At 39.3% G+C, this 26,107-nt stretch overlaps 1 protein-coding gene across 1 annotated transcript in view; it reads left to right on the forward strand.

Annotated features, from left to right (window-relative positions):
• The first annotated feature begins 846 nt into the window (after positions 1–846).
• Positions 847–26,107, forward strand: part of LOC143890064 (ethylene-insensitive protein 2.2-like) — a 34,582-nt gene continuing 9,321 nt past the window's right edge. The window contains exons 1-8 of the mRNA XM_077394607.1: positions 847–956; positions 1,119–1,154; positions 2,005–2,886; positions 3,587–3,673; positions 3,820–3,930; positions 4,061–4,273; positions 21,219–21,404; positions 23,002–25,611. Coding sequence (XP_077250722.1) covers positions 2,638–2,886; positions 3,587–3,673; positions 3,820–3,930; positions 4,061–4,273; positions 21,219–21,404; positions 23,002–25,611 — 3,456 coding nt within the window. The 5' untranslated portion in view covers positions 847–956; positions 1,119–1,154; positions 2,005–2,637. The remainder of the gene's footprint in view (positions 957–1,118; positions 1,155–2,004; positions 2,887–3,586; positions 3,674–3,819; positions 3,931–4,060; positions 4,274–21,218; positions 21,405–23,001; positions 25,612–26,107) is intronic.

Raw genomic sequence — 26,107 nt, forward strand, 5'->3', positions numbered from 1 at the left:
ATTACAATAATCAGTCGATATAATTGCAATCGGACCTTCAACAATCCCAAACGAACAGGGCCCAAACCTGGCGATGATTTGGAAACCCCACCGGCAAATGTTCGATCTCTCTTTGCCGAGACTCACTCAAACCTTCATTCCAATCATCGACCAAGCTGTGTTTATTTCAAGAAATAGAGCTACATCTAGATCTACTTATAACCGGAAAAAAAGAAAAAAGAAATTAATATATCCCTATATTTTCTTTTGCCAAGAAATCCAGAGAATGATAACTTAGTTATTGTCTCGTGATAGGTCAATCGCACAATAATTTGGTAGAAAATATTTGTCATTTTGAAATTCAATGGAACAAATTTCTCCAAATTTCTCAAAATAAAATTTTATAATCTTCAAATGAGAAAAAAGAGAAAAATAGAGTTTTTATATGGTGTAAGCCCTTATAGTACTGTATTTTTCAAAAAGTACTGTACTGGCCAAACTATGGGATGATCCAAACCGTCCATGTGATGGGCCACAATGTAAATAGGTTGTGCCCAGAAAATCATTTCTATAAGATAATCCCAACCCTCCTATCTTTAGAAGAGCTGCATATTATGGAAACCTCTGTAGATTTAAGGGCTATGATCATCCAATGTAAATGAATTTTAGGGCACAACCTATTTAAGTCATGTTCCATCACACTATGATGTGGTCCTTAAAGTCCCTATTGAAAAATACGATACTATAAGTGCTTACACCGTATAAAATCTCAGAAAAACCATCTCCCAATTAATAGAAAAATCCATATAAGGGCATTTTTGTCTTATTATCTAAAAAACATGGAACTGAAAGAACCTATATTTGTGCCGGAACGGAAATCTCCTTGTCGGAAATGCTAAAGAAACGGAATTCATAAATAAGGAAAGATAAAGACTAGAGAGATAAAACGGAGTTATAAAAGTGCCAAAACGTTAACAGTAATTTTCCATGCCTTTTTCTGAATACTTTTTTCATCATGTGGAAATTTCTAGTTTTTTCACTTCATGTTTCTCATTTGTTCTTTTAGCTAACTCTCTCTCTCTCTCTCTCTCTCTCTCTCTCTAGTCTTCACCTTCTTTAATGCCTGTTTCTATTTTCAGTACACACAGCAGAGGAAGAGGAGATGCAATATAAGGGTGATGTTTTATTCTTTCTATATTCTTTTTCTTCTTTTTTTTGTCAAAACCCTAATTACAATTTGTTGACTTTCTGATTTTTGGTTCTGTTTAAAGGAATCAGATCTGTGTAAATAGATGTCTCTCTGTTTTGCTATAAATGGAATTGATTCTTGATTTGTAATGTCTTATGGGGATTTTGGTTTTTGGTTTTTAGGGTTTTGAGTGTTTCTCCTTTTTTTTTGAGGAATTAGGGTTTTCAGTTATGTGATTTGGGTAACTTTGGCATTTCTGGAGTGATGTGGTGGAGTGTATGTGATGATCTTATTTGGGTTTTGTAGTGTGAATCTTCACATTCGGTTTCTGGGTTTTATTGATATTGATTGGGTTTTTTTTTAGCTTTGAATTTTTAAATAATTATTCTGGACATTGATTTCACATTAGGTATTTTCAGTTGAGCATATAGAAATCTTTTGTATTAATTTTTGAGGTAGGCTTCGATTGAACAGAGTTATACTTGCAAAATGTTTATGCTTGTTCTGGTTCATGCCGCCATTCCCAAAAAATAAAATTAAAAAAATAAAATGTTCTGGTTCATGAAATTCTTGGTTAAATCCTGATGGGTTATTCAGTGAATGCAACCATGGATGCTAGCCATACCCATGTCATGCAAGCACTTACATAAATTTGTATTATCATTTTAAGCATCTAGGTGCTTAATTATATAAATATACTTGACCAATCTTATATTCAATTATTTGATTCATTGAGTTGTAATATCAGTAAATTTTGTACACAAGCGGTTTATTATATGCATGTACGTGTTGATTTTAAGATTCTGTACTAAAAATTAATTGATTTGATTTAACAGGCGGCTGTGGGGGAAGCTTCACCTTACACTGTATTTGTTCTAAGTTTTAATTCTGCTTACTGAAAAGTTACGGGAAGAAGCCCACACATCTTCTAATTTAATTCATGAGGAAAGAGTGAGATAAGGAAAACTAAGTCCTTTAAGTTATCAATAGTCATCAGAATCAGATTGTCTGATAAGCAATGGTTCTGACCACTATGGGAGGGGGGATTTTGCCATGCTAGTGTGTTACCATGCAAACAAATGTGTTTTAGGAAGCATCGAGGTTCAAGTTATGCAAGTTTATTACATGGGTTTGGGAGACTTGGTATATTGAGGTCTCTGTGGTGTGTATATCTTTCCATATATTGCCTTGCTTTAAGGGAAGTTGAACTGTCTCTGGCCTTACTATGTACTCACTCGAGGATGGTTAAACATGGATGTTGTAAATGTCCAGATGGATAACTAGTAGAGGGATGCTTTGTTTGCATCCCTACTCCAGACAACATATATTATTTGCAGAGTCAGCATTATTACGTACGACCACATGATTTGTTGGTTTTGATGCTAGTTGGATCTTCAGTTAAGGAGACGTGTGTTTCAAGTATCGCACTATAATTGTGATTCAACTTACGTAAAGATTTACTCTAAGACATGGATACTGAGGCCTCCAGTGATATTCAGATGTCTAGTATAGTGCCTCGTTTATTCCCATCTCTGGGACCCGCCCTTTTAATTTCTATGGGATACATTGACCCAGGGAAGTGGGCTGCAGCTGTTGATGGCGGTGCCCGTTTTGGATTTGATCTTGTATCGTTGGTACTTGCTTTTAATTGTGCTGCTATTCTGTGCCACTATCTTACTGCTCGTATTGGTGTGGTCACTGGAAAGAATCTTGCACAGGTATTCCTTTATGTTTTTTTTTGTATAGTTTAAATCCCTTTTGGACTCAATGATGCTCCATAAAAAATGTCTATTGCTTTTGTTTCTTCACTTAAAGAATCTTGCACAGGTATCCTTTCCCTTTTTTTTGTAGCTTAAATGCCTTTTAGACTCAATGATAATCCATAAAAAATGTCTACTGGTTTTGTTTCTTCACTTATGTGTGAAAACTTTTCCACCCCGTTCTCTTAACCTAATAAATTTCTCTCCCTTGAGGATGCAATTATTTTGAATGAAGTTGTTGATAAAGTTCCTTAGTGTTTATAGATGCTAAGGTGATTTTTTGTAACTTTTTTCTTTTGGGGGCATTCAACTACAATCCATTATTCTTATGTTCTGTCATTTCGTACTTACCATAGTTCAAACCTAGCCCATATCATATGGACTCTCCCAAGTTAACTCCCTTTTACCTTGGTCGCGTTCTTGTCCGAGTCCTCCTTTTGCCCTACAAAGTCAATCAAAACTCCTATGACTTGGAGTTATGACCGCGTCATCCAAATAGTTAGCCTCGTCGTGCCAAGTCTACTAGGTTCTGCGTTGGTACGTTTTTACCTACATCCGCATTTTGAAACACTAGTTCTCTCTCTCTCTCTCTTTTTGAATGGCTTGAAACGCTAGTTCTTACTAATATGTTATATTCGATATGCTTTTGTTGCAAAAGATTTGCAGTGAGGAGTATAGTAGGCCCACATGCATATTGCTGGGCGTTCAAGCAGAGTTATCGGTGATTGTCTTGGAGTTAACTATGGTATTTGCTCAGCTCCATCTAATTTTTTTGTCATATATCCCTTTATTCTAAAAGGGGAACTAGAAAAATGAGCAAAGCCCCTGGAATATGGGGCTTCCCACCATGGTTGTATCAGTTCTAATCTAAAGTTGCATTGTCCTTGCCAGATTCTCGGGATTGCACATGGGCTCAATCTTATTTTGGGACTGGAGATGTTCACTTGTGTTCTTTTGACTGTTGTTGACATGTTTCTATTTCCGTTTCTTATGACCCTCCCGGTAAGCTTGATTGTTTATGTTCACTTTTTTCATTTCTTATAGATTATCTCAGTGCTGATTTGTAATTATTCAAAAAAAATAAAAAATAAAAAATCCCAGTGATGATATGTTACTTGTGCTCTGATTTCAGAATAAATGCAAGACAGAAATGTTCTTTATCAGCATAGCAGGCTTTGGACTATTTTCTTATGTGCTTGGAGTACTTATAAGTCAACCAGAAATTCCGGTTGCCATGAATGGAGTATTTCCAAGGTTGAGAGGGGAGAGTGCATACTCACTCATGAGCTTACTTGGTGCAAATATCATGCCTCACAATTTTTACCTCCACTCATCCATCGTACAGGTGCCCTTCATTGAACCAACACCCACTCTTTTTTTTTTCCTGTTTTGTTCTTTCTATTTCCATCATTCATCTGTCTAAGTTCTCCCGTCTCTTTCCCTTAACATCCTGATTAGGGTGACATTCTTAATATATTAGTTGGAGAATATTAACACTTCCAGTTTTCTTCTTTTCAACTTTGAAATATTTTGTTACTGGCCGCATTCGTCCTGGGATTCCAAGCATGCTCTTTTTTTCCTGTCATTTTTCCATGAGGCAGTGAGATCTCTAGTTTCCATGGTTGTAGATAGGTGATATTTCAATATAATAATTTATGTCAGGCAGGATTAGACTTGGATAGGAGAGAATGGAAGAAAATGATCCATGTATACGAACCCAACTAGTGTCAGGATTAGACTTAGTCGATTGAGCCGTGTAGACACTTTCACCTTCTTCATGAAAATTTTCTAAAGGATTCATTAGCCGACCCCAACTAGTATGGGACAAAGGCTTAGTTGTGTTGAGTTGAGTTGAGTTGAGTTGAGTTGAGTATGTCTGGCAGAATTAATTATCTACTTTGGTAATCAACCATACCCAGTAGATTCCAAGCATGCCTTAGATATTTTATAGATGTTTAACCCATAGTTACCAGAAGCTTTCTACCCAAACAACTGCATGTAGAATTTAAAGAAACCCTCCAACTGATATTCGAGTCTTCCTAACATTATGTTCTTATTGTTATAGGAAATTTAGTGACTGCAGCAACTTCTTCACTAACCATCTTTCAGAAAATCTATCTTGTAGCTATCATTTAGGAAACACTGCTCAAAATGGTGGATGGAGAAAATAGCGACAGGAGGTCAGCATTCTATTATATGTTCTTGGGGGAGATCCCACTTCATTGTAGTAAATAGCATAAAGGCTGAGTGACAAGCTATTCTGTCTTCATCTACGTAAAATAAACAGTCTCAAGCAAGACCTAAAAATCCATCAAGTACACACTTATTTTCACTCTCACCGTTCAAAAAGGAAAGTATATACTAATTGTTTGGGGGTGTCAGTGAAGCACGAGAGTGGGGAAAGGAACTGGATAAAAAAATGGCTATGGTGAAAGTTGAGATATAGTCCATGTATGAGACAGTGTAAGTTTCCTAGACTATTTATTTTTTTGAAAAGTAAAATTTCCTAGACTTGGTTACTCTGTTATATGTCCTTGGTCCAATCTAATCGCCTACCATACTGATTGCCTTTGCTGTCACAATATTCCAGAGGTGTAGATTTTTAGATGATGTGGGTCCCGGGTATCTACACCTCACCCTTGGGACGTAGATGGGTGGATGAATAGATAGGGGGGTAAATATGCCACTGAAAGTTAAAGGCCTAGGAAACTTCAGAAGTTTGAGGTCATGGTTTCAATCCAGCTTACCTATCTGGTATTAAATTGCTTAAGTAGAATTGTGTTGCTTCATTGATTCACTTTAATGCTTCTAGAACTACTCTGATGTTGTCCAAAGGGAGAGCCGGTTCGGGGCTCTCACATGGCTGCCCTTTGCTCATCCAGATAATCTTGTATTTTCAGCAGGGTCATTGCTGTCCTTGAAATTCCTTAAAGCAAGTGGCTCATATAGGTGGATGAGCATAATGCCTACTTTCCTGATAGCCTTATATATTTTCATATATTTTGTACTTTGAGGTGCTATCGATTTGAAGTTTTGTGTTGGTCTGTTTTCAAGACTATGCCTATGCTGTTCTATCCATTTCTTTTGCAATCTTCTTCTTTTCCCCCTTTGTTATGGTATTGGTTGTGTTTTTGATCTGTCTGATGAGGATTGTAGTTGTCTGTTGCAAGTTTATTCTAGGCGGGGCCGCACTCATGGGCCCCGTAGGGATTTTTTTATTGTCCGTAGGGATCTTTTTATTGTCCGTAGGGATGTTTTATTGTTCGTGGGGATATTTTAGGGATTATTTGGCATTATTGGAGTGATTTTGGTCTGTTATTACTTATTATGGGTATTTTAGTCTTTTATTAATTTTTCTTAGGCCAATTTACAAACTTCTTGTTACTTTTGATGATTAATTGAGATTATTGCTCGAGTTCTCTTTCCCCTGCAGAATTCTTTCTTCTTCTTTTACTTCTTCTCTTCTACTTTTCTCCTTCATTCTTCTTCTTTCTCTCCCTAGCCTACATCAGTGTCATGCTTGGAGGATAGGCCCGACAGGGTACTTGAAGACTACCGGTAGCTGTGAATGCTGCTGCAACACCTGCACTCAAGCCTATACTTTCGCTCCTGACTTATCTCTACAAACCGATTCTTTTTTATTCAATATTTTCCATTGTCTTGTCACATCCTTCTTGGATTTTTAATTCCTTTAATAATCAGTCATGAACATGGTTTGAAATTTCGACCGAAATCCGAAATTCCGACTGAAATCCGAACATGGTTTGAAATTTCGGATTTCGGTCAACACCGACACTGAATTGATCGAAATCCGAAATGTCGTTTTTCGTCGAAAATTTGAAAAAAATATTAATTTTTTATTCCCGTACCAAATTTCAGTCACAAAAAATGACATTTCGTATCTCTTTACTGAATTTCGGCTGAAATTTCGTTTTCAGCTAGGTCCGAAATTTATGCCGAAACCGAAATTTCAAACCATGGTCGTGAAGTATCATTTGGATATCTCAATTCTACTTTATCTTCCTTCCCCACATTCAAATGCTCCATGATCATCATATCTTGTACTTTTCTCGGGACAGACATGGAGCATGTAATCTTGTTCTTAGATGGGCCAATTGGTCTTTTAATTGAATCAAACCTGCCCCTTCATCTTCCCATAACAGTAATTGTACAGAATCTTTTATCTATATCCCTCATGTCTCCATGCTGCCAACCTATGTATGTTTGCAACCTGGTAAAATTATTATGTTTTTTTTAAATATTGATGATTAATTGATAAAGAAATGGAGATTATAAATCCGCCTCCTTTTTTCACGTTTCGGTTGCCTTACCCCTCTCACCGGCTACAACAGGTAAACCAGTTTAAAATAGGAAAACTCTCTCTCTTTCTCTCTCTCTCTCTAGCCAAGGAAATCCATGCTCGGATGGGTCAAGAACTGCCGTTCGTCTATTTGGATTGATGGATTCTTGAGAGTAGCAACCTGCTGTTGCTGCTGCTGGTAGTGAGAGATTTTATCTTCCTTCCAGTTTCTGATATGGATTTCTCAATAGGGAAGGATCCAAATCGGGTTCTTCATTATCAACTCGTGAACATACTCATCAGTTCGGGTTCAGGTCATCTTGGACTTAATAAATCTTCGACCGCATAGAGACCGCCATTCAAAAAATGCCAAGATAGCCAGAAGGCGAAGAGAAAAACAACCATTCAAACATCTCCGTGCAATTTTTTCTCAGACCCAATTATGGTGACTTCTTGGCCTACTATCTTGATTCTTCTATCATTCTCGAAATTTCCATTCACCAATAGAGAATCACTTCCTACAAGATTCTGGTCTTCTCGAAAAAGCATTTTCTAATTCACCAACTTTCCTTGTTACACCATTGTTTTTTATTGCAAGCCTTTCTAATATTTCCATCTCTACTAGTAGACCTCCATGCCAATTTCCTGTAACGGAAAAGAGATCCTCTTTCTTATTATACTAAAGATACTAGTAGTCCCAAGGAAACCCCTTTGTGGTTTCTGATATTGCAGTGAACTCTTACATCGCCACTTTGGCTAAACACGTGATTTGGATTCTCTTGCTAGAGTTTCACTCTTTGGAGACAATGAAATTTTTTGCCGCATGGCGATGGAGATTGGTGGAGGGCTTTAATATTTCCTATTTAGGTCCTGATGTGGTCCTACTCCTATTAGCTTCAAAAGATGAGGTAAAGAATTTGATAAAGGTCCTGTTTTCTCTGACTGCGATTGTCTCTTTTGCTAGAATGATGCCCTAATCGGTCGCAGACACCTTCATCTTTATGGTGTTGTTCTGTATCAGGAGTCCTCTCCATGCTTGGAATAAATAAACATTTCACTTGATTGGAGAGAGGATTGGGGCTGTTAGAGATGTCGACCACTCTTCCTTGTTTGCCTCCAGGTTGAAGGAGTAGAGAATCTTACATGTGATCGATGAAGCTTGCTCAAAGATTGTGCCTCTTAGACTACTGATTAAAAAGAAATTTTTTTTGGGTTGCAGGCGGTTTTTAACGATCGCCCACCAGTAGAGAAGGTGTGCAAACCCATGCCACTGACTTGTGGTGTTCCTGATCTCCTAAACTAGGAGCGAGTCATTCAGCTTGGCAGAAGGTCATTGATGATACGAGTGCCGTCGGATCCCCACTCTAATTTTGATAAAGCATCGAGTGTGTTAAAGTATAAAAGATAAATAACGCCTTTTGAACAGCTTAAGCTTTTGGAGTAACTGGTTGTTATCACATGGTATCATAGCACATGTTAACTTACCAACTTCTCCAAAAGCTTAAGCTGTTGGAGAAGGTGTTATTTAATCTTTGATACTTCAACAGAGTGCCTGCTGTTGGAAGTTCTGGACGTGTCAAGCAATGGTCGACAATTGTCAACAACTGAGAAATATCAGAGGAAAAAGATGATTGGGCACCAAAGTTAAGGTTAAATTCAAGCGTCTCATGATAGCAGATCATGTCTGTCGATCTCTTGAAAGTGTGGACATCGCCTCTTAATGGAACACATTGAGAAATGAGGAGAGAAAGGGATATTTGAAGTTCTTGAGGGCAAAAAATGTAAAGATATGTCCTTGACTATATCCTCTGAAGTCTGAATGCCCATCTATCTCTGCCCATGATTGTCCTCCTAACGGCCCATGCCCATCTTATTCAGCTTTAGCCCACAGATCTCCGCAGGCCCAAAAATTGAGTTTTAAACACCCTTTAATGCCAGAGTTTACCTAAGATGCTGTGTTTGTATTCCTCTGGGAGAGGATATTGATCAAAGCTCAGATGTTGGATGGATCACAGTATCCTCACGTAGCTCTTCTGCTCATTGTAGGAGGCAATTCGAAAACCTGCAGGATGGTAGCTGTTTGAACCAAACACCTCCTATCCTATCTATATTCTCATTTAAATATATGAAGATGGACCCTTGCCTTGAATTCCATAGAGCGTTCGAATACCTCAATTTTGGGATGGAGCACACATTACAGGTGGGTGATGCTATTGGTATTGGAACAAAGGCGGATAAATCCAAGCTAAGAGAGCTGCTGAAATTGTTGGAAGACAGTGGTTTCAGCATGGAGCACATGCTACTGGTGGGTGATACTATTTGTATGGGAACAAAGGTGGATAAATCCAAAGCTAAGAGATCCGCTGAAGATGTTGGAAGACAGAGATATGATGACCCATAGTTTTTAAACTCCCTTGTGTCATCGTGGAGTTCCCCGAGTCGATTCCCTTTTCCCTTGGCCGCGTTCCGTGTTTTGCCCTACAGAGTTAATAAAAACTCTTTGACTCTCCCGAGTACTCGGCCACGTCAACCGAGTACTCGGCTGCATCAACCGAGTTCTCGGCTGCGTCAACCTCATTCTTGGCCGCATCTGTGCCGAGTCGTCTAGGATTTTTCTTTGCCGCATTTTGACTCGCATCTGCATTTTTAAACACTGCTTGGAATGACTGGCCGATAATGTCAATATGTCGGAGAAAGTAATCATACTGCAGCTATGGGAGGACGGAGATTTTGATAACCTATTTGGTTGATTATGAAGATAGGATCTTGGAACATAAGGGGCCTGAGCTCCAAATCTAAGAGAAATGCTGTAGCTGATTTTGGACAAAGTAGAAATCTGGATATTCTCTTTATTCAGGAGTCCAAGAAGGTGAGAATTGGGATATCGACTGTTACGCAGTTGTGGGGTGGTGGCCATGTTGAGTCTCTCGTCTTGCCTTTGATCGGGGAGATCTTTGGGTTTTGTAGTGATGTGGAATCAAGATACTTTTCTTGCAGGGGACCATCATACTAGAGAATTTTCTATCTCTGTCCGTTTTAGATTGTTGGTTATAATTGGATTTTTACGGGGTTTTATAGTCAAATAGATCCAAGGAGAGATGCTTTTTGACAAGAGGTAGGTTCGGTTCTTAGTAGGTGGAACTTTCCATGGTGCATTGGTGGTGATTTCAACACTATTAGGCGGGTTTGAGAAGAGCCGGGGGGGGGGGGGGGGGGGTGGGGGGCTGCTCATGTTTTGAGTTGGGAAGACATGTCCTCTCATACTGCGGAGATATGTTCCCTCATATTGGGGCGTTGGCTCTTCCTTGACCAATATCGGATTACTGCCCTCTCTTGCTCTTGCTAACGTCGTGTCAGAAGCCTTTCTGAATTAACTTAGATGAGTGTTTCGAGTTTTGAATCTTTTGATGGGATGGTTGCCTGATGGCGGAAAGATTGTATGGTGTCAGTGTTGAAAAACTTTCAGTTTATGACCAAGCTGAAGCTAATCAAAGAGAAGTTGAAAGGACGGAATGGGAGCACATTCAGAAAGTTGACTGACAAAAAGACGATGCATTCGAATCCATTTCTCAGCTAGATACAAATCAGTGAATAGAGACCTCTAAATGAAGTGGACGAGCTTGCTAGGCTAGTAGGCTTAAAGTGAAGGGATGAATATGATAATATCCTCAACTGGGAAGAAGTTAGCTGGATATAGAAATCTAGTTTCACTTAGATTAAGAAGGGAGACAGAAAAACAACTTACTTTCATAAATTAGTGAATGCTAGGAGAAGATGTAACCAAGAACAACAGCTAGTCAAAAAATCAAAATGACATTAACCAGGCATTTATTGGTTATTATATCGATCTTTAACTCACACAAGAATTGGTGGAGACCTAAATATGATGACATCAATGCATTCAATTTCTGAATAGCGTAAAGCTTTGCTTGAAAGAAAGTTTGAAGAGGAAGAAGTGAGGACTGCTGCTTTCAGTATGCCAAGCACTTGGACATGATGGATTCCCCTTGCATTTTACCAAGTCTTTTGGATTCCCCAACGTTTCTTCCTGCCTAAGATGGCACATTATACGGAATATGTTAAAGGCGGACCTTGTGATCACATCACCGACATACTTTTCTAAAGCTTCTTGTGCGTTGGAAATACTTAATCAACTTGTGTGAGGATATGAGCTGACAAACTCCCATCTGTCATAACAACCATTATATTCTATGGGGTCGAATCTTTTCAAGCAATGGAGAATGATGGGGACCATCCTCAGACCCATGTTGTAATTTTAATTTTAAGTGTTTATTATAGAAGGGGTGCCAATGTCAATTGAGGGGGAGCGTTATAATGTTTTTGGGTGTCCTCATCAAAATTACTAAATATAGTAAGTTTGTATTAACTAAGGGTAGTAAATTCGTATTTACAAAAAGTAGTAAATTTGGGTTTACTAAAAATAGTAAGTTTGCTCTTATGAAACATAATAAGTTCCAGATTACTAAAAATAGCAAGTCCAGTGTTACTAAAAAGTATAAGTTTGGATAATTTCAATTGTAAGCTCCCTATATATATTTGAGTTTGATTAGAAGTTCTAGTTTGTAGAGATTTTTGTTGTTCTGTTAGGATTCAGTATATGGGTTCTATTAGAATTAGAGTATTTGGGTTTTATTAGAATTAAGGAAACGAATCAAGCACTTCTAGGTAAGTGGCTTTGAAGATATGGAGATGAGGAGTCTCAGTTATGGGCAAAAGTCATTGAAGTCAAGTATGCTTCATGAGAATGTCATTGGGAGACAGAGGATAAGTTTAGGAAGTCAGGGAGAACGTTATGGCGGGATATAATGTGCTTCAAATCTAAGTTATTTTTTTTATTAGTGCTTTGTTAAGTTCAATTTTTAGCTAAGTTATTGTAAGGAGTATATTATGGGGAAAGAGTACGTTTTTTATGGGACAAATGGTGTATTGACGCCCCTCTGAAAGAGTAGTTTCCGCAGTTATTTGCATTGGCATCGGGTAAAGAAGTTATGGTAAAAGAGTGCTTCAGTCGAACAAATAATAGGGTGATATGGTCTCATTCTTGAAGAAATTTCTTTGACAGGGAACTTGAAATGGTGGGAAGGTTTTTGCAGATTTTGGAGTGATGCTACATCAAACTTGATGGGAAAGATAAAATGATATGGGTCTGGAACAGATGGGGAATTCTCGGTTAAATTATTCTACCACAAGCTTCTACCTTGCTTTGATTCCTCCAAAGTAGCCAAAGTGTGGGACATCCAAGCTCCGGCGAGGGTTTGTATCTTTGGTTGGGCTGCTAGCCGGGACAGGATCCAAACTATTGATTTCCTTAGGGAGTGGAAAATATTGATTATCGATTACTGCGCATTGTGTATAGAGTCTGGTGAGTCTGTGGACCATCTCCTAGTCCACTGCAAGATAGCTAGAAAATTATGGGGTAGATTACTTCCCATATTTGGGATAGCCTGGGTGTTCCTTGCTAAACTCTTGGGGCTTTTGGAAAGCTGAGCATTGGCAACGTGGAAAAGTAAGGATCTGTTTGGTTGCGCCGTTTCGGGGGAAATAGAAAAGAAAATGGGGTATTTTCCGTGGTAAAGTGCGCTAAATGTGTGTTTTGTTGAGTGAGAAACTGATTTGGGTGGGCGTACGTGGAATCCGCACCATCCTACGCTTCAGCGTACTTTCCCCGCTCAAAAGTCCATAAAAAAGCATCGTATTTGAGTCATAATTGTGGGAATCTTGCCTTTATCAAGTTTGCAAAAATGCAAAACAGAAACGAGGGTACGATCTCTCTTCACAGGCCTACTCGTCTTCCTCCTCGAGCCCATGCCCTAGCAAAGGGTAAGCTCTTTTTCACATGCATCCTCTTCCACTCTGTCTCTCTTTCTCCCTCTCTCCTCGCTCTCTGTCTTGCCCTAAAATACTTGATTCTCTCTCTGTCTCTTTATTCTTCCTCTTAGATCTGAGTTGTTTTGTTTTTTTGGTTTTGGCTTTCACTCTCATATAAGGTTTGGGGGTTTTTTCGCCACTTTTGATTGGGTTTTTCACCTATCTGTTGGAATTTGCTTATCTGCTTACTCCTTTTGCCCGTTGGACTCAAAATTTTACAAAAGGGGCATAGTAAAACCCCTTACTAAAGCAAGAGAAAAGGGGTGATTACGCATGTTATTCCCTAAAATAAAAGGATAAACATAAAGTTAAAGACTTTAATAAAAAAGAAAACAAAAAAGAGCCCACGACTAAGAAAAGAAATCTTTAAATTTTAGGGAACAAAATAACTCTCGCAAAAGGAGAAATGAGTCGTCCACTTTTCAAAAAAGAGGAAGTTACATAATTCTCCATAGAAGGAGAAGTGGAGATTGTGAAGTTGAGAGAGAAGGGCTGAGGTGGCAGTTGCCAACCACTTCAAGAGAGTTCTATAAATAGGGTAATATCCTTTAGAAATGGGGATCAGATCTTTTGAAAAAAAAAAGCTACGCAAAAGGAGAAACAGAAGAAAGAGAAGAGAGAAAGGTGAGAAAAGATTTGGCTAACAGTTCTTTTATTTTCTTCTTTCTTTCTTTTGCAGATTTTCTCCGGGGAAGAAAACCTTTCTCTTTCATGAGAAGGTTGAAGAAAATCCCTTTAGAGTCTCTTCTAAAGACTTTCTAAAGGTCCCTTTAAGATCTCTTCCCAGAGACCCCCTAAAGGGAGAAGACCTTTTTCTTTCGGGAGAAAGATGATACAAATCAGAGGTTTGTTCATAGAATCCGAACAGTAGAGGTAAGAGTAGCAATGAAAAATATGAAATTAGGTAAGGCTAGGGGGCCTGACGATATTCCTATTGAGACTTGGAGATGCTTGGGTGATGTGGGTCTGGTCTAGTTAACTAGATTATTTAACAATATTTTGAAGACTAAGAAGATGCCTGATGAGTGGAGGAAGAGTACATTAGTCCCTATTTATAAGAATAAAAGGGGGTATTCAGAGTTGCACCAATTACCGGAGAATTAAGCTAATGAGTAACACCATGAAGCTGTGGGAGAGGGTAATTGAGCATAGACTAAGAAAAAAGACTAAGGTGTAGGAGAATAAGTTTGGCTTCATGCCCGGACGATCGACTATGGAAGCTATGTTCTTGATTAGGCGGTTAATGGAGAGATTTAGAGAAAATGAAAAAGACCTTCATATGGTTTTCATTGATTTGGAGAAAGCGTATGATAGGGTTCCCAGGAGTGTTATGTGGTGGGTCCAGGGAAAAAGTGCCTACTAAATATGTTGATGTAATTAAGGATATGTACGATGGAGCAGTAACTAGTGTCAGAACCACGGACGGCAAGTCTAGTAAGTTTCCAATTACAATGGGACTGCACCAAGGATCAGCTCTAAGCCCTTATCTTTTTACGCTAGTTATGGATGAGCTTACAGAGGGTATCCAGGATGAGGTGCCGTGGTGTATGTTATTTGCAGATGACATAGTATTAATCGATGAAACCAAAGCAGGAGTAAATGCTAAATTAGAGTTATGGAGAACTACTTTGGAATCGAAAGGTTTTAGAATGAGTAGGACTAAGACAATATATGGAATGCTACTTTAGTAATGTAAGGAGGTGGGACGGGGATGCAGTAAATATGATTGGACAGGAGGTACTTAAGAGGGATATCTTTCGCTATCTTGGTTCAATTCTGCTTAAGGAAGGAGAGATTGAAGAGAATGTTAACTATAGAATAAGAGCAGGTTGGTTGAAGTGGGAGCTTGCCTCAGGAGTTCTGTGAGACCGTAAAATCCCTACCAAGTTGAAGGGAAAGTTTTATAAGACAACTGTGAGGCCAGCCATGCTGTACGGCTCAGAATGGTGGGCCACTAAGACGCTGCATGTGCATAAGATGAGTGTAGTGGAAATGTGAATGCTTAGATGGATGTGCGGCCACACAAGGCTAGATATAATTAAAAATGAAGACATTTGTAAAAAGGTGGGGGTGGCTCCAATTGAGGAGAAGATGAGAGAGCACCGCTTAAGATGGTTTGGACATATCCAACGTAGGCCTTGGGATGCTCTGGTGAGAAGAGGCGACTCGTGCCAAATTGATGGGGTAAAAAGTGGTAGGGACAGACCGAAAACAACTTGGGTAGAAACATTGAGGAAAGACTTGATAGCTAGGAACATAACAGTGAACATGACCTTGCATATGATAGAATGGAAGAAAATGATCCACGTAGAAGAACCCAACTAGAACCAGGATTAGTGCCGGGTAGATTCTTTTTACCTTCTTCATGATTTTTTTCTAAAGGATTCATTTAGCCGACCCCAACTAGTTTGGGACAAAGGCTTTGTTGAGTTGAGTTGAGGAAGATGATAAAGACGGCGGTTTGCCCCTAAAAGATTAAGACGATGTTTTTCCCAAAAGAAAGAAGACCTTTCTCCTTTGCAACTCTCTAAAAGTTCCCTTTAGAATCTCTTTCTAGAGACTCTCTAAAAGTTCATTTAAGATCTTTTCCCAGAGACTCCTTAAAAGGAGAAGACCTTTCTCCTTTGGGAGAAAGAAGAAAATCCTTTTAGAATCTCTTTCTAGAGACTCTCTAATAGTTCCTTTAGGATCTCTTCCTAGAGACTCCTTAAAGGGAGAAGACCTTTATCCTCGAGGACAAAGATGATAAAGATGAAGGTTCCCCAAAAGTAAGACGAAAGAAGATCTCTTTAGAATCTCTTTCGTGAGATTTTCTAAAGGTCCCTTTAGGATCTCTTCCCAGAGACTTTCTAAACGGAGAAGACCTTTCCCCTCTCGGAGAAGGATGATAAAGATGATGGCTCCCAAAAAGGAAGACGAAAGAAAATCCCTTTAGAATCTTCTTTCTGGAGACTCTTTAAAGGTCCCTTTAGGATCTCTTCCCAGAGGCTCCCTAAAGGGAGATGACCTTTTCCTCTAGGAGAAGGATGATAAAGATGACGTCTCCCCAAAGAGAAGAAGAAAGTTTCTAGGATATAGAAATTTCATCTGAAAGGATCCAGATCTTTTTGGAGGATAATTAACTTAATGTTGTATTTAGACAGGTACCTCTTGATGGATAATCAGAGGTATGTTCTTTCTTCAAGAAATGTAATTAACGGCCAATAAAGCCGAAAGTGTACGATCCCTACCAAAATTAATAAAACCTCTTCTTGCAAGAGGAAAATTTGATCTCAATACTTTTTATGTGTGTGATTGTCTTTTACATGCATTTGAAATTTGTTGCGAACATTACCCTAACCCTAGAAATAGATTTTCATGTCCCAAACTCAGAAACCCTCATGGAGGAAACCCCATTTGCAAAAAACCCCTCCCCTGCACTCTGCTTCTCCACTTCTTCCCAGATTTGTCTCTTGCCCTATGCAAAACCCCAAACCTCATGGCAAAGAAGATGAAACCTACAACACAGGGAAGAAAAAACACGAAGATTGGGGTTTTTGAAAGGAAGAAAAAAATTAACCCTCTAGATCTACGAGATTTGGGGTTCCAGATTTGGTCATCTGTGAAGGAGATGGGGTTGCCCTGCTTTGACACAAAAAAGAAGAAGATGGGGTTGCTTAGTTTTAGAGGAAGAGGACGAGCAAAGTTAGTTTATTTTCTTTTCCTTTTTCATACAACAAAACACCTATTTTCCCCCTTTTCTATTTCTTTTTCTTTCCTTTTGCGACGTCATTTCCTTTTCCTTTCCGACCTCATAATGCAACTGAAGAGAGCCTAAAGGTAAAATTCTTTGGAATGTTTCCTTTTTGGCTATGATATGAGTCCTTTGGAATGAACGTAATGCACAGGATTCTTGAAAGGAGTCTAATTCATGTTCAATAAGGTGATTGCCTAACTATTTCATGGATGTAAACTTTAGAAAAATTCAGGTTTGTATCGAGTATCGACATATGAGCCATAGCATGGATTGCAAGAGATTTGTGGTGCTTCTAGTAATGTGCCCAAAACAATACAAGTTTGGAGACACCTTCGGCACATGGACTTTTAAAGCTGAATTTTGATGGCTCTAGGTTGGGCAACCCTGGACCCTTAGGGATTGGAGGTTTGTTGCGGGATAAAGAAGGGGCAGCAAGATGGGCCTTTAGAGGCCCGATTGGGGTGGCAGATGCTAAGGAGACAGAAGTTCGTGCTATTCATCAAGAATTAAAACGCTCCAAAATGTGGATTCAAACAAGGCAGTAATTGAAGGTGATTCTCTTAATGTCATTAGGTGGCTAAGAGGATCACGCGTGCCTCCTTGGACATATGCAGCCGTCTTTGACGAGATACGGGACAAATTGGGAATGATATCGGTTTCATTTAACCATGTAAGACGGTCAGCCAATGGGGAGGCAGGCAGATTGGCCAAAGGAGTATCAAGGGAGAGCTTAGAGATGTTTTATTTCTTCCCTCTCTAGCTTTAATCATGTACTCTTTTGTTTTTATATCTCTAATAGCTAGATTTTCGTTTTACTCTTGGGACCCTCTCCGTCTCGTTTTTTTTAATAAAATCCTTTTACAACTCAAAAAAAGAAAAAGAATTAGAGGATTAGGTCATGCAGTCCAAGTTTTGTTTGTCTATAAATTTAAGGCATTTGGCCATTTTTGACGGACATTATAGAATATAATAATGCAATTTGCTCGCAAGCTTGGATGAACCCTTGTTAGGAGAAGACCCTATGGGGTAATCTCTTTCTTTATTTCCTTTCTCTTAAGCTTTCTATTTAATTTTTTAATTTAATTTGATCTCTACATGTTATTCTTTGATCCTCACGCCCGTTAGTTTCACCACAAAACCCTTGCCTGCATCTTTCTGGCAACGTTTGCACCTTTTCGGCATACATTTGCACATTCTTGGCATACATCTGAACCCTTCTAAACCTAACTTAAACTTATTAGAAATATTTTTTTCAATCTAATCACATGTTTTAGTATCCAAAACCCTAAATTTCACCCATTCTTTTTACCACCAATGTCCCTTCCATAAAATTGTCCTACATCAACTTGGTATCAGAGCTAAATGTATAATGATCTTCCCATACCCGTCCTGCGTCATTAAGCATTCACATTGTTCCTCTTAATGATCTTGTAAGGAGCTGCACTTCTAGATTATTCCTTTAGGAAATCATTCTGGCATTTGTTTCGTAACCATATGGCATTCCTGAAATTCAACAAATCAGCAATGTAGACCTGCTTTTGTTTTGTAAGGTTCACTGCACTAGGCGATCTTCCTTCGAATCTTCTATGTAGACCTGTTTTTGTTTTGCACATCCTCCTGTTTCGACACTCGATCTTGCTTCATGCGGTAGAGATACGAAATCAATTGGCTTCTTTGGCTGCATGCCAAGAACTATGTCAAATGGGCTCCTTCCTGTTGAATAGTTGACAGAGATATTGTAACCAAACTCAGCCATATGTAATTCGTATTTCCATCCTTTAACGTTATCTCCTACCAAGCATCGCAATAGGCAACACATGCTATGGTTTATCACCTCCGTCTAGCCATCTATTTTTGGATGAAATGCTTTTGATTATCGTAGCTTAGTGCCCATCATCTTTCACAATGTTTTCTAGAACTAGCTCATGAATTTGACATCACGATCTGAAACAATAGTCTTTAGAAGCCCGTAAAGATGTTTTACTTTTTCCTCCGTCTAGCCATCTATTTTTGGACGAAATTCTTTTGATTACTGTAGCTTAGTGCCCATCATCTTTAACAATGTTTTCTAGAACTAGCTCATGAATTTGACACTACGATCTGAAACAATAGTCATTGGAAGCTCGTGAAGATGTTCTACTTCTCTGAAGAAAAGTCTGGCCATGTTGACTGCGTCTGAAGTTTTGCTACATGGTAAGAAATGCACCATCTTTGAGAATCTATCAACTACCATATATATATTGAATCATGTCCTTGCCGAGTCAGGCAATCCTAGAACAAAGTCCATATTGAGTTCATTCCAAGGCTCATGAGGTACTGACAACTGTGCGTAAAACCATGTGTTCTACTACTTGTCTTTTGGTGGCTGACATATTCAGTATTGGTGGATTGCCTTCGCAACATCCCTTTTTAGTGATGGCCAATAGTAGAAGTTCTCAAACATCACAATGGTTTTGTCTCTGCTAAAGTGTCTTGAAGACTCTTCAACATATAATTCCATATTACTCGCCCTCTCAATGAAGTATTAGGCAAGCACAATTCAGTGTCTTCAAAAAGATACCCATCATGTTTAGAGTAGGTAGGATGCTCATCTTGCCATCATGTTGTTAATGCGGCATACCTTTTGAGACTACATTTTTGGTATTGGTTTCCACACCAGCCATATGTAGGACCTATGATTCTTTCTAAAAAAAATGTTAGGACCTATGATTTGTGGACACGGACATGAGTGTCGCGTGTCGACACACACTAATGTCGGGAGCACGACTTAAATAGAAAGTATATATAATCTTAATTTGTTGATATGGATTCGTGTGTCGAGTTTCGCCATGGATATGAGTCGTCCAACATGACAACATCTAAAAATCTAGAAATGGTGACACATACGTACACATAAAATTATTGATTATTGCACAAATAGGCGTCTGCACACACACATTAACTCTGCAATACATTTAGAAGTGTCCAAAGGAGTGTCGACACGTGCGTCGTGTGTCGGACATGGCAGGACACGTGTGTCAGTAATAAATTCAAAGTGTCGGCTAAATCATAGGTTAAGACAAAACTATATTCTTACACAAAGCACTCGATTTAGCATGCTTCGAATTCAGTTGCTTCCAAGAGTGTAGATACTTCAATGCCTGATTATCCAAATAAAGCACAAATTCCTTACGTAGAAGTTAATGCCACCAATATCTGATAGCTTGTAGAACGGCATAGAATGCCTTATTGTAATTAGAGTGTTGCTATTTTGTCTGATTTAACGTCTCGCCTGAAAAGGCCACACGATGACCCTATTTACTCAGAATTTTTCCAATACCTACTATGTTAGATGCATATCATATGACTTCATAGTTTAGAGAAATATAGCAATTGTGAGACCATACTCTCTGCCATCCTTTTTTAACCTCTTAAAAGGCTTTAGCGGGTGCCTATTACCATAAGAATTCACCTTTCTTCATGCAATTGGTGATTGGAGCCATAATGGTACTGGGAATTTTAGTGAACCTCTAAAAGGGAGAGAAGGCTGTGGCTATATTGTTTTTGGGCGTGGGAATATCAATCCTCTACAGTTTTTTGTCTAATGTAAAGTTTGTTTATGGCTAGATCGCCTGTTTACTATTGACTATTTCTTGCTTCTCATAACTTGTGCATTTTTGAAATCATATATTCGATGCTTTGCCAAATGTGCCAGACGAGGTTCCCTGCTAAGGTTCTTCTGGTCCTTGTGATTCTTGAACACAATTTTTTATTATGTTTATATGGTTGAAGTTATTCCCAAGCACAATAATTTGCTAGTAAAATTTGGTTCCTCCTCGGGCCTTTTAGATATATATCACTAGTCCACTGCAGATGAATTGTCTCTCTGTACTTGAGAAACCAGCGCAAACAAATCCAACATCCTCTAAAAAAATAATCTCACGCCTTCCACTTTTATGGTTACCCTGTTTTGCCTTCTCGCATCTCAAGATAGCCGGCAGTGGACAAGGATGGAGAATACTTTTTTTTTTTCGTGGTCTATTACTTTTTGTTCACAAGGGTATTTCTGTTGTAGACTTCTTGTAGAATATATTACTTTATGTCGTGATAGAACCTTTTGTAGTTGTAATTATATTTATTGAGGTATAACCTCTTTTTTCTTGAATTGAGAATCTCTTGAGCATTTCTCATGGCTGATGGCTCTGTACTTTGAAAATTTCTATTTTATTTTAATGTCTAGTGCTTACCTTTTTGGGAATCTTATTTTCCTTGACATGTTATTGCATTGTACTCGTGCATTACCCTTCCCCGTAGATTTTTATTTCTAAAATCTAAAAAATGGATTACACGTCTAATTTATGAAGTTTGGCTCATGTCTCATTGCAGAAGCAGCAGAGACTACCTAGCGTCTCTTTGGGTGCCTTATGTCATGACCATTTGTTCGCTATCCTATGTACTTTTAGTGTCATTTTTCTGGTGAATAATGTGGTGATGCTCTCGGCGGCAACCGTCTTCCATAATGCGGGTCTTGCCGTGCTTACTTTTCAAGATTCACTTTTGCTAATGGACCAGGTTGGTTATTTCTTGAAGTCAATTTTTGACAAAACCCGATCTTATATTTTATTATTCTGAATTATATTGGTGTAAATTGATGAATTTCCTCTTGTTTACATATTAGATCACACTAACCAGCTGCTCTAGTGCAGTCTACCGTTTATGTTTGCTTTTCCATATTGTTGCACTTTAAGTTAAGGGAAGTGATATTTATGCCCCTTTTGATCACCAGGGACACCCAGCGCCAGTGTATCAATGACTAAAGGGGGGCCAATGTACTTGACGTCAGAAGAATCTAGTGGATTTGATTGCCACGTACACTGGCACTGGGTGTCCCTGGTGATCAAAAGGGGCGTAAATATCACTTCCCTAAGTTAATTCTGATTTCTTACTGTCAAATTTTGTATTCATATTAAAGATGCCTTGTTAGCTTTTGCATTTCACTTCGCACAATAATTTTGCTGAATTACTACTATTAGGTTTACACGAGCTTACTTGTGTTCTTTTCTACTATTGCTATTATTAAGTCATATGTACTATTACATAATTGTGATCGATCAAATATTGTATTAAAGTATAAAATATTAAATAACGCCAATGCAAACAGCTTAATCTTTTGGAGTAATTGGTTGTTTCACATGGTATCAGAGCCAAAGGTCCTAAGCAGTGTTTTAAAACTCCCCCGCGTCCGCGTTGACTCCCCCGAGTCGACTCCCTTTTACCTTGGCCGCGTCCACGTTACACCGCATCCGCATTTTGCCCCTCAGAGTCAATAGAAACTCCTTTGACTCTCCCGAGTTACGACCGCATCAACTGGAGTACTCAGCCGCATCGATCGCGTTCTTGGCCGCATCCGTGCCGAGGCGACTAGGATTTTTCTTGGCCGCGTTCCCCTTCGCATCCGCGTTTTTAAACACTGGTCCTAAGTACAAACCTCCTGGATAACAAAAATCCACATTCAATGGCCAAACCCAAAAGAGGGGCCACATGGGCCACATGTAGGCCAACCCAAGAAAGAGGGCCACACGCGAGGGGGAGAATTGAAGTATAAAAGATTAATTAACGCCAACTCTAACAGCTTAAGCTTTCGGAATAACTGGTAGTTTCACATATTGCAAAGTCCCGGTATTTATTTTCATTCAGAAATAAACCATAACAGTACCTAGATCTTATTTCTTTTGGCTATATTTATGGTTTAGTATTCAAGTAAATGTCAGGTGCTGTGATCTTTTTCTGTAATTTATATTTAGAATAATTCCATATTAAAAAAAAAACAAAAAAACAATTCCATATTTTAATATATTGTTAGAAATTTGGATCCAAAAGCTGCCCATTGACTTTTGAACTTGATTCATGGTAAAAGTTGCATTATAAAATTTTCAGATTGACATTACTCAGTTAAGTTCTAAAACTCTTTAAGGATATTTTTTTTTTCAAAATGATCCCCGTCTTTAGGATGTTTATGTATGATATGATTCTCAAGCCTTCACAGTAGAAGTGATTTGTGAAGTTTATCTGCTAAATGAATAGGTTAATTGGATTTATTTGTTCCATTTAAAAAAAATTGATTTATTTGTTAAATGACCCATCGCCTCCATGTGCTTTTTTCTTGCAGATATTTCAGAGTCCTATAGCACCTGTTGCTTTTTTTCTGGTCCTGTTCCTCACTAATCAGGTCACCGCAATAACATGGAATGTTGGTGGGCGACTATTCTTGCATGATTTTTTTGGCATTGATGCACCTGTTTGGATTCACCGTGTGACGGTCAAAGGTCTTGCCATTATTCCTGCTCTCTACTGTGCATGGAATTCAGGGGCTGAAGGAATCTATCAACTGCTTATTTATTGTCAAGTTGTATCGGCTATGTTGCTTCCATCGTCGGTGATTCCCCTTTTCCGTGTGGCATCATCGAATTTTATTATGGGCGCCTTCAAAATCTCGGGGTTTGTGGAAGTCTTAGCCATGCTTACCTTTCTTGGTATGCTTGGTTCAAACATAATCTTTATTTTAGAATTGTTATTTGGAGATAGTGACTGGACGGGCAACTTGAGGTGGAACATGGGGAGCGGATATATTGTTCTTCTTCTCATTGGCTGTGCATCGTTTGGTTTCATGCTATGGTTGGCAGCGACTCCACTAAAGTCTGCTAGTGAATGCCCAGATATCCAGATATGGAACCGAGATTCACAGAAGGCAATTCCTGAGCCTTCTCAGAATAGAGAAGAAAGTGAGTTAAATAAGACTAGATATGATGGTGATGAGGAGCCTGTGGCTGAAGAAGCTGCCTCAGAGAAGTCCACGGTGAGTCTTTTGGATAACTCAGTTGGGAGTTATCTCGATCTGCCGGAAACAATTATGGATTCTGATAATGAGCCTCATCAATCTGCTGCTGGGTCCCATCTGGAAAACTCAACATCTGCTGTTGACTTGGCTCCATGTGTGACTGTCAGTGAGGTTTCTGCCGTTGGATTGTCGGATGCAAGTAAAGATAGGGTTGAATCCAAAGAATCAGTTGAAAAGACAGTGGGAATAGGGGGACCTTTGAAGGTTCTAAAAGATGACGAGGCGGATGTTTGCGAACTTGAAGAACCACCAGTTGAAACTTTTGGGAGCATACCCATTTCGACATTTGATGGACCGGGATCTTTTAAGAGTATTAGTGGGAAAAATGATGATAGTGGTAATGGAAGTGGAAGCCTTTCGAGATTGTGCGGATTGGGTCGTGCGGCAAGACGTCAGTTAGCGTCCATACTTGATGAGTTTTGGGGGCAACTGTATGACTTCCATGGACAATTAACTAAAGAAGCAAGAGCAAAAGGAATTGATGTGATATGGGGATTGGATTCGAAGCCCGTTGCCTCTTCCATCAAAGCTGACACTCTAGCAATGGATTATTCCACAAAGTATTTCTCTGAAGCCGAAAGAGTATCAGCTTTTCCTACCAACTCAATGGATTATGATTCTCCTAAGCATCAGAGAATACTGGGTGGTGTAGATTCACCTTATGGGGTTCAAAGGGGCCCATCGTCATGGTCTTCTAGCATCCAATCATTGCATGCATTTGTGCAAAGTTCCGGAAGCAATCTACTAGATGCCAGTGAAAGACGTTATTCTAGTTTGCGGCTGCCAACATATCCTGATGCACGAGATTATCAGCCGGCTACAATGCATGGTTATCAGATTCCATCCTATCTCAGTAGAAATACAGAATCCTTGAGCATTCCATTGGATCCATCAACCCCTAAATCTACATCTCTTGTCCCAAACTACAAAGACCCACTTACTTATAGTCTAGGGCAAAACAGGCTTGGTTCGTTACACACATCGAGTATGCAAAATCCAGCGATGCCTCTGATTAACAGGTTGCAGTCTGAAAGAAATTACTATGATTCTTTGTTGGTTGGAAGTGGAACCAATGGGAATGTTGGGTCAACAACGCACCCTAAGAAATACCATAGCTTGCCAGACATTTCAGGGCTTGCAGTTTCTGCTAGGAATTCTTCTTTGGCTGATAAAAATGCTCAATGGGGCAGTCCTATTGGTCCTGGCCCGTCCAAGGGTAGAACGCCATATGAACAATCACTGTATTTGAACACCACCTCGAGGGCAGAGGGTGTTCCTTTGGCATTTGATGAACTGTCTCCGTCCAAGCTCTACCAAGATGCTTTCTCCCTTCCACTCAGATCAAATGTCGACACCAAGTCTCTCTGGTCCAAGCAACCATTCGAGCAGCTATTTGGCATTGCTGGAAAACCTCAAAGTGGCACGGTTGAAGTTCTTCGAGAAACTGTTTCCCATGTTGATTCGGAGTCCAAGTTACTCCAGTCCTTCAGATATTGTATCATGAAGCTCCTTAAATTGGAGGGTGCAGATTGGTTGTTCCAACAAAATGGTGGGTTTGATGAGGGGCTGATTGATTTGGTGGCCGCAAGGGAGAGCTTTCTTTATGAAGCAGAAACTAGAGAGGTTAATCGGATCCGTATGGGTGAGTCTCTACACATGTCTTCTGATCGTAAGTTTGGTTCCGTGCCCAAGATTGGGGAGGCAGATCTTGCCAAGTTTCTGGTGTCTTCAGTGCCTAACTGCGGAGGAGGGTGCATTTGGCAAGTGGGTCTTATAGTTAGCTTTGGTGTGTGGTGCATTCGCCGAATCTTGGAGCTGTCACTTATGGAGAGCCGGCCGGAGCTGTGGGGCAAATATACTTACGTTCTCAATCGCCTCCAGGTAAAAAATTTCTACATGCACAAATTTCTTAGAATAATAACCTTTGGTTTTCCAGTAGAGTTTTGAATGCGCAGAAAAGGACAATATATCTTGGGAAATGATTTCAACACAGCCAATTTTTTGATACATGCGCTCACTTGCTTGCCTTTTAGCATTTAAAAAGCTGTAAGAAAGGGCCTTAATCAAGGCTTTCTTTCCTAGATGGAGAGAATCCGCAAGTAGGAATAAGAGCATCGGGGAGGGGCCTATGTGCAGTTCTGAATTCCAGAGCTATTTGCAATCAATGACCTGCTTTAGTTGAATAGCATCCTGAGGAGTTTTGCGTCCATACTGATGCTAGTTCTCAGGTCAGAGAGACGCCTGGCCCGTAAGCTGGCCTCCTTAAATTACCATGACGTAATAAGGATTTCTTTCGCGCGATATGCCGACGACTTACTACCAAGTGGCCGGTCAAAAAGTAGCTGGATAGGCCGATGCCACCTATCTACCCCAATCC

This window comes from Tasmannia lanceolata, unplaced genomic scaffold, assembly GCF_043159265.1.
Source record: "Tasmannia lanceolata isolate RefF3 unplaced genomic scaffold, GAP_Taslan_0.1 ptg000013l, whole genome shotgun sequence".
NCBI lineage: Eukaryota > Viridiplantae > Streptophyta > Magnoliopsida > Canellales > Winteraceae > Tasmannia > Tasmannia lanceolata.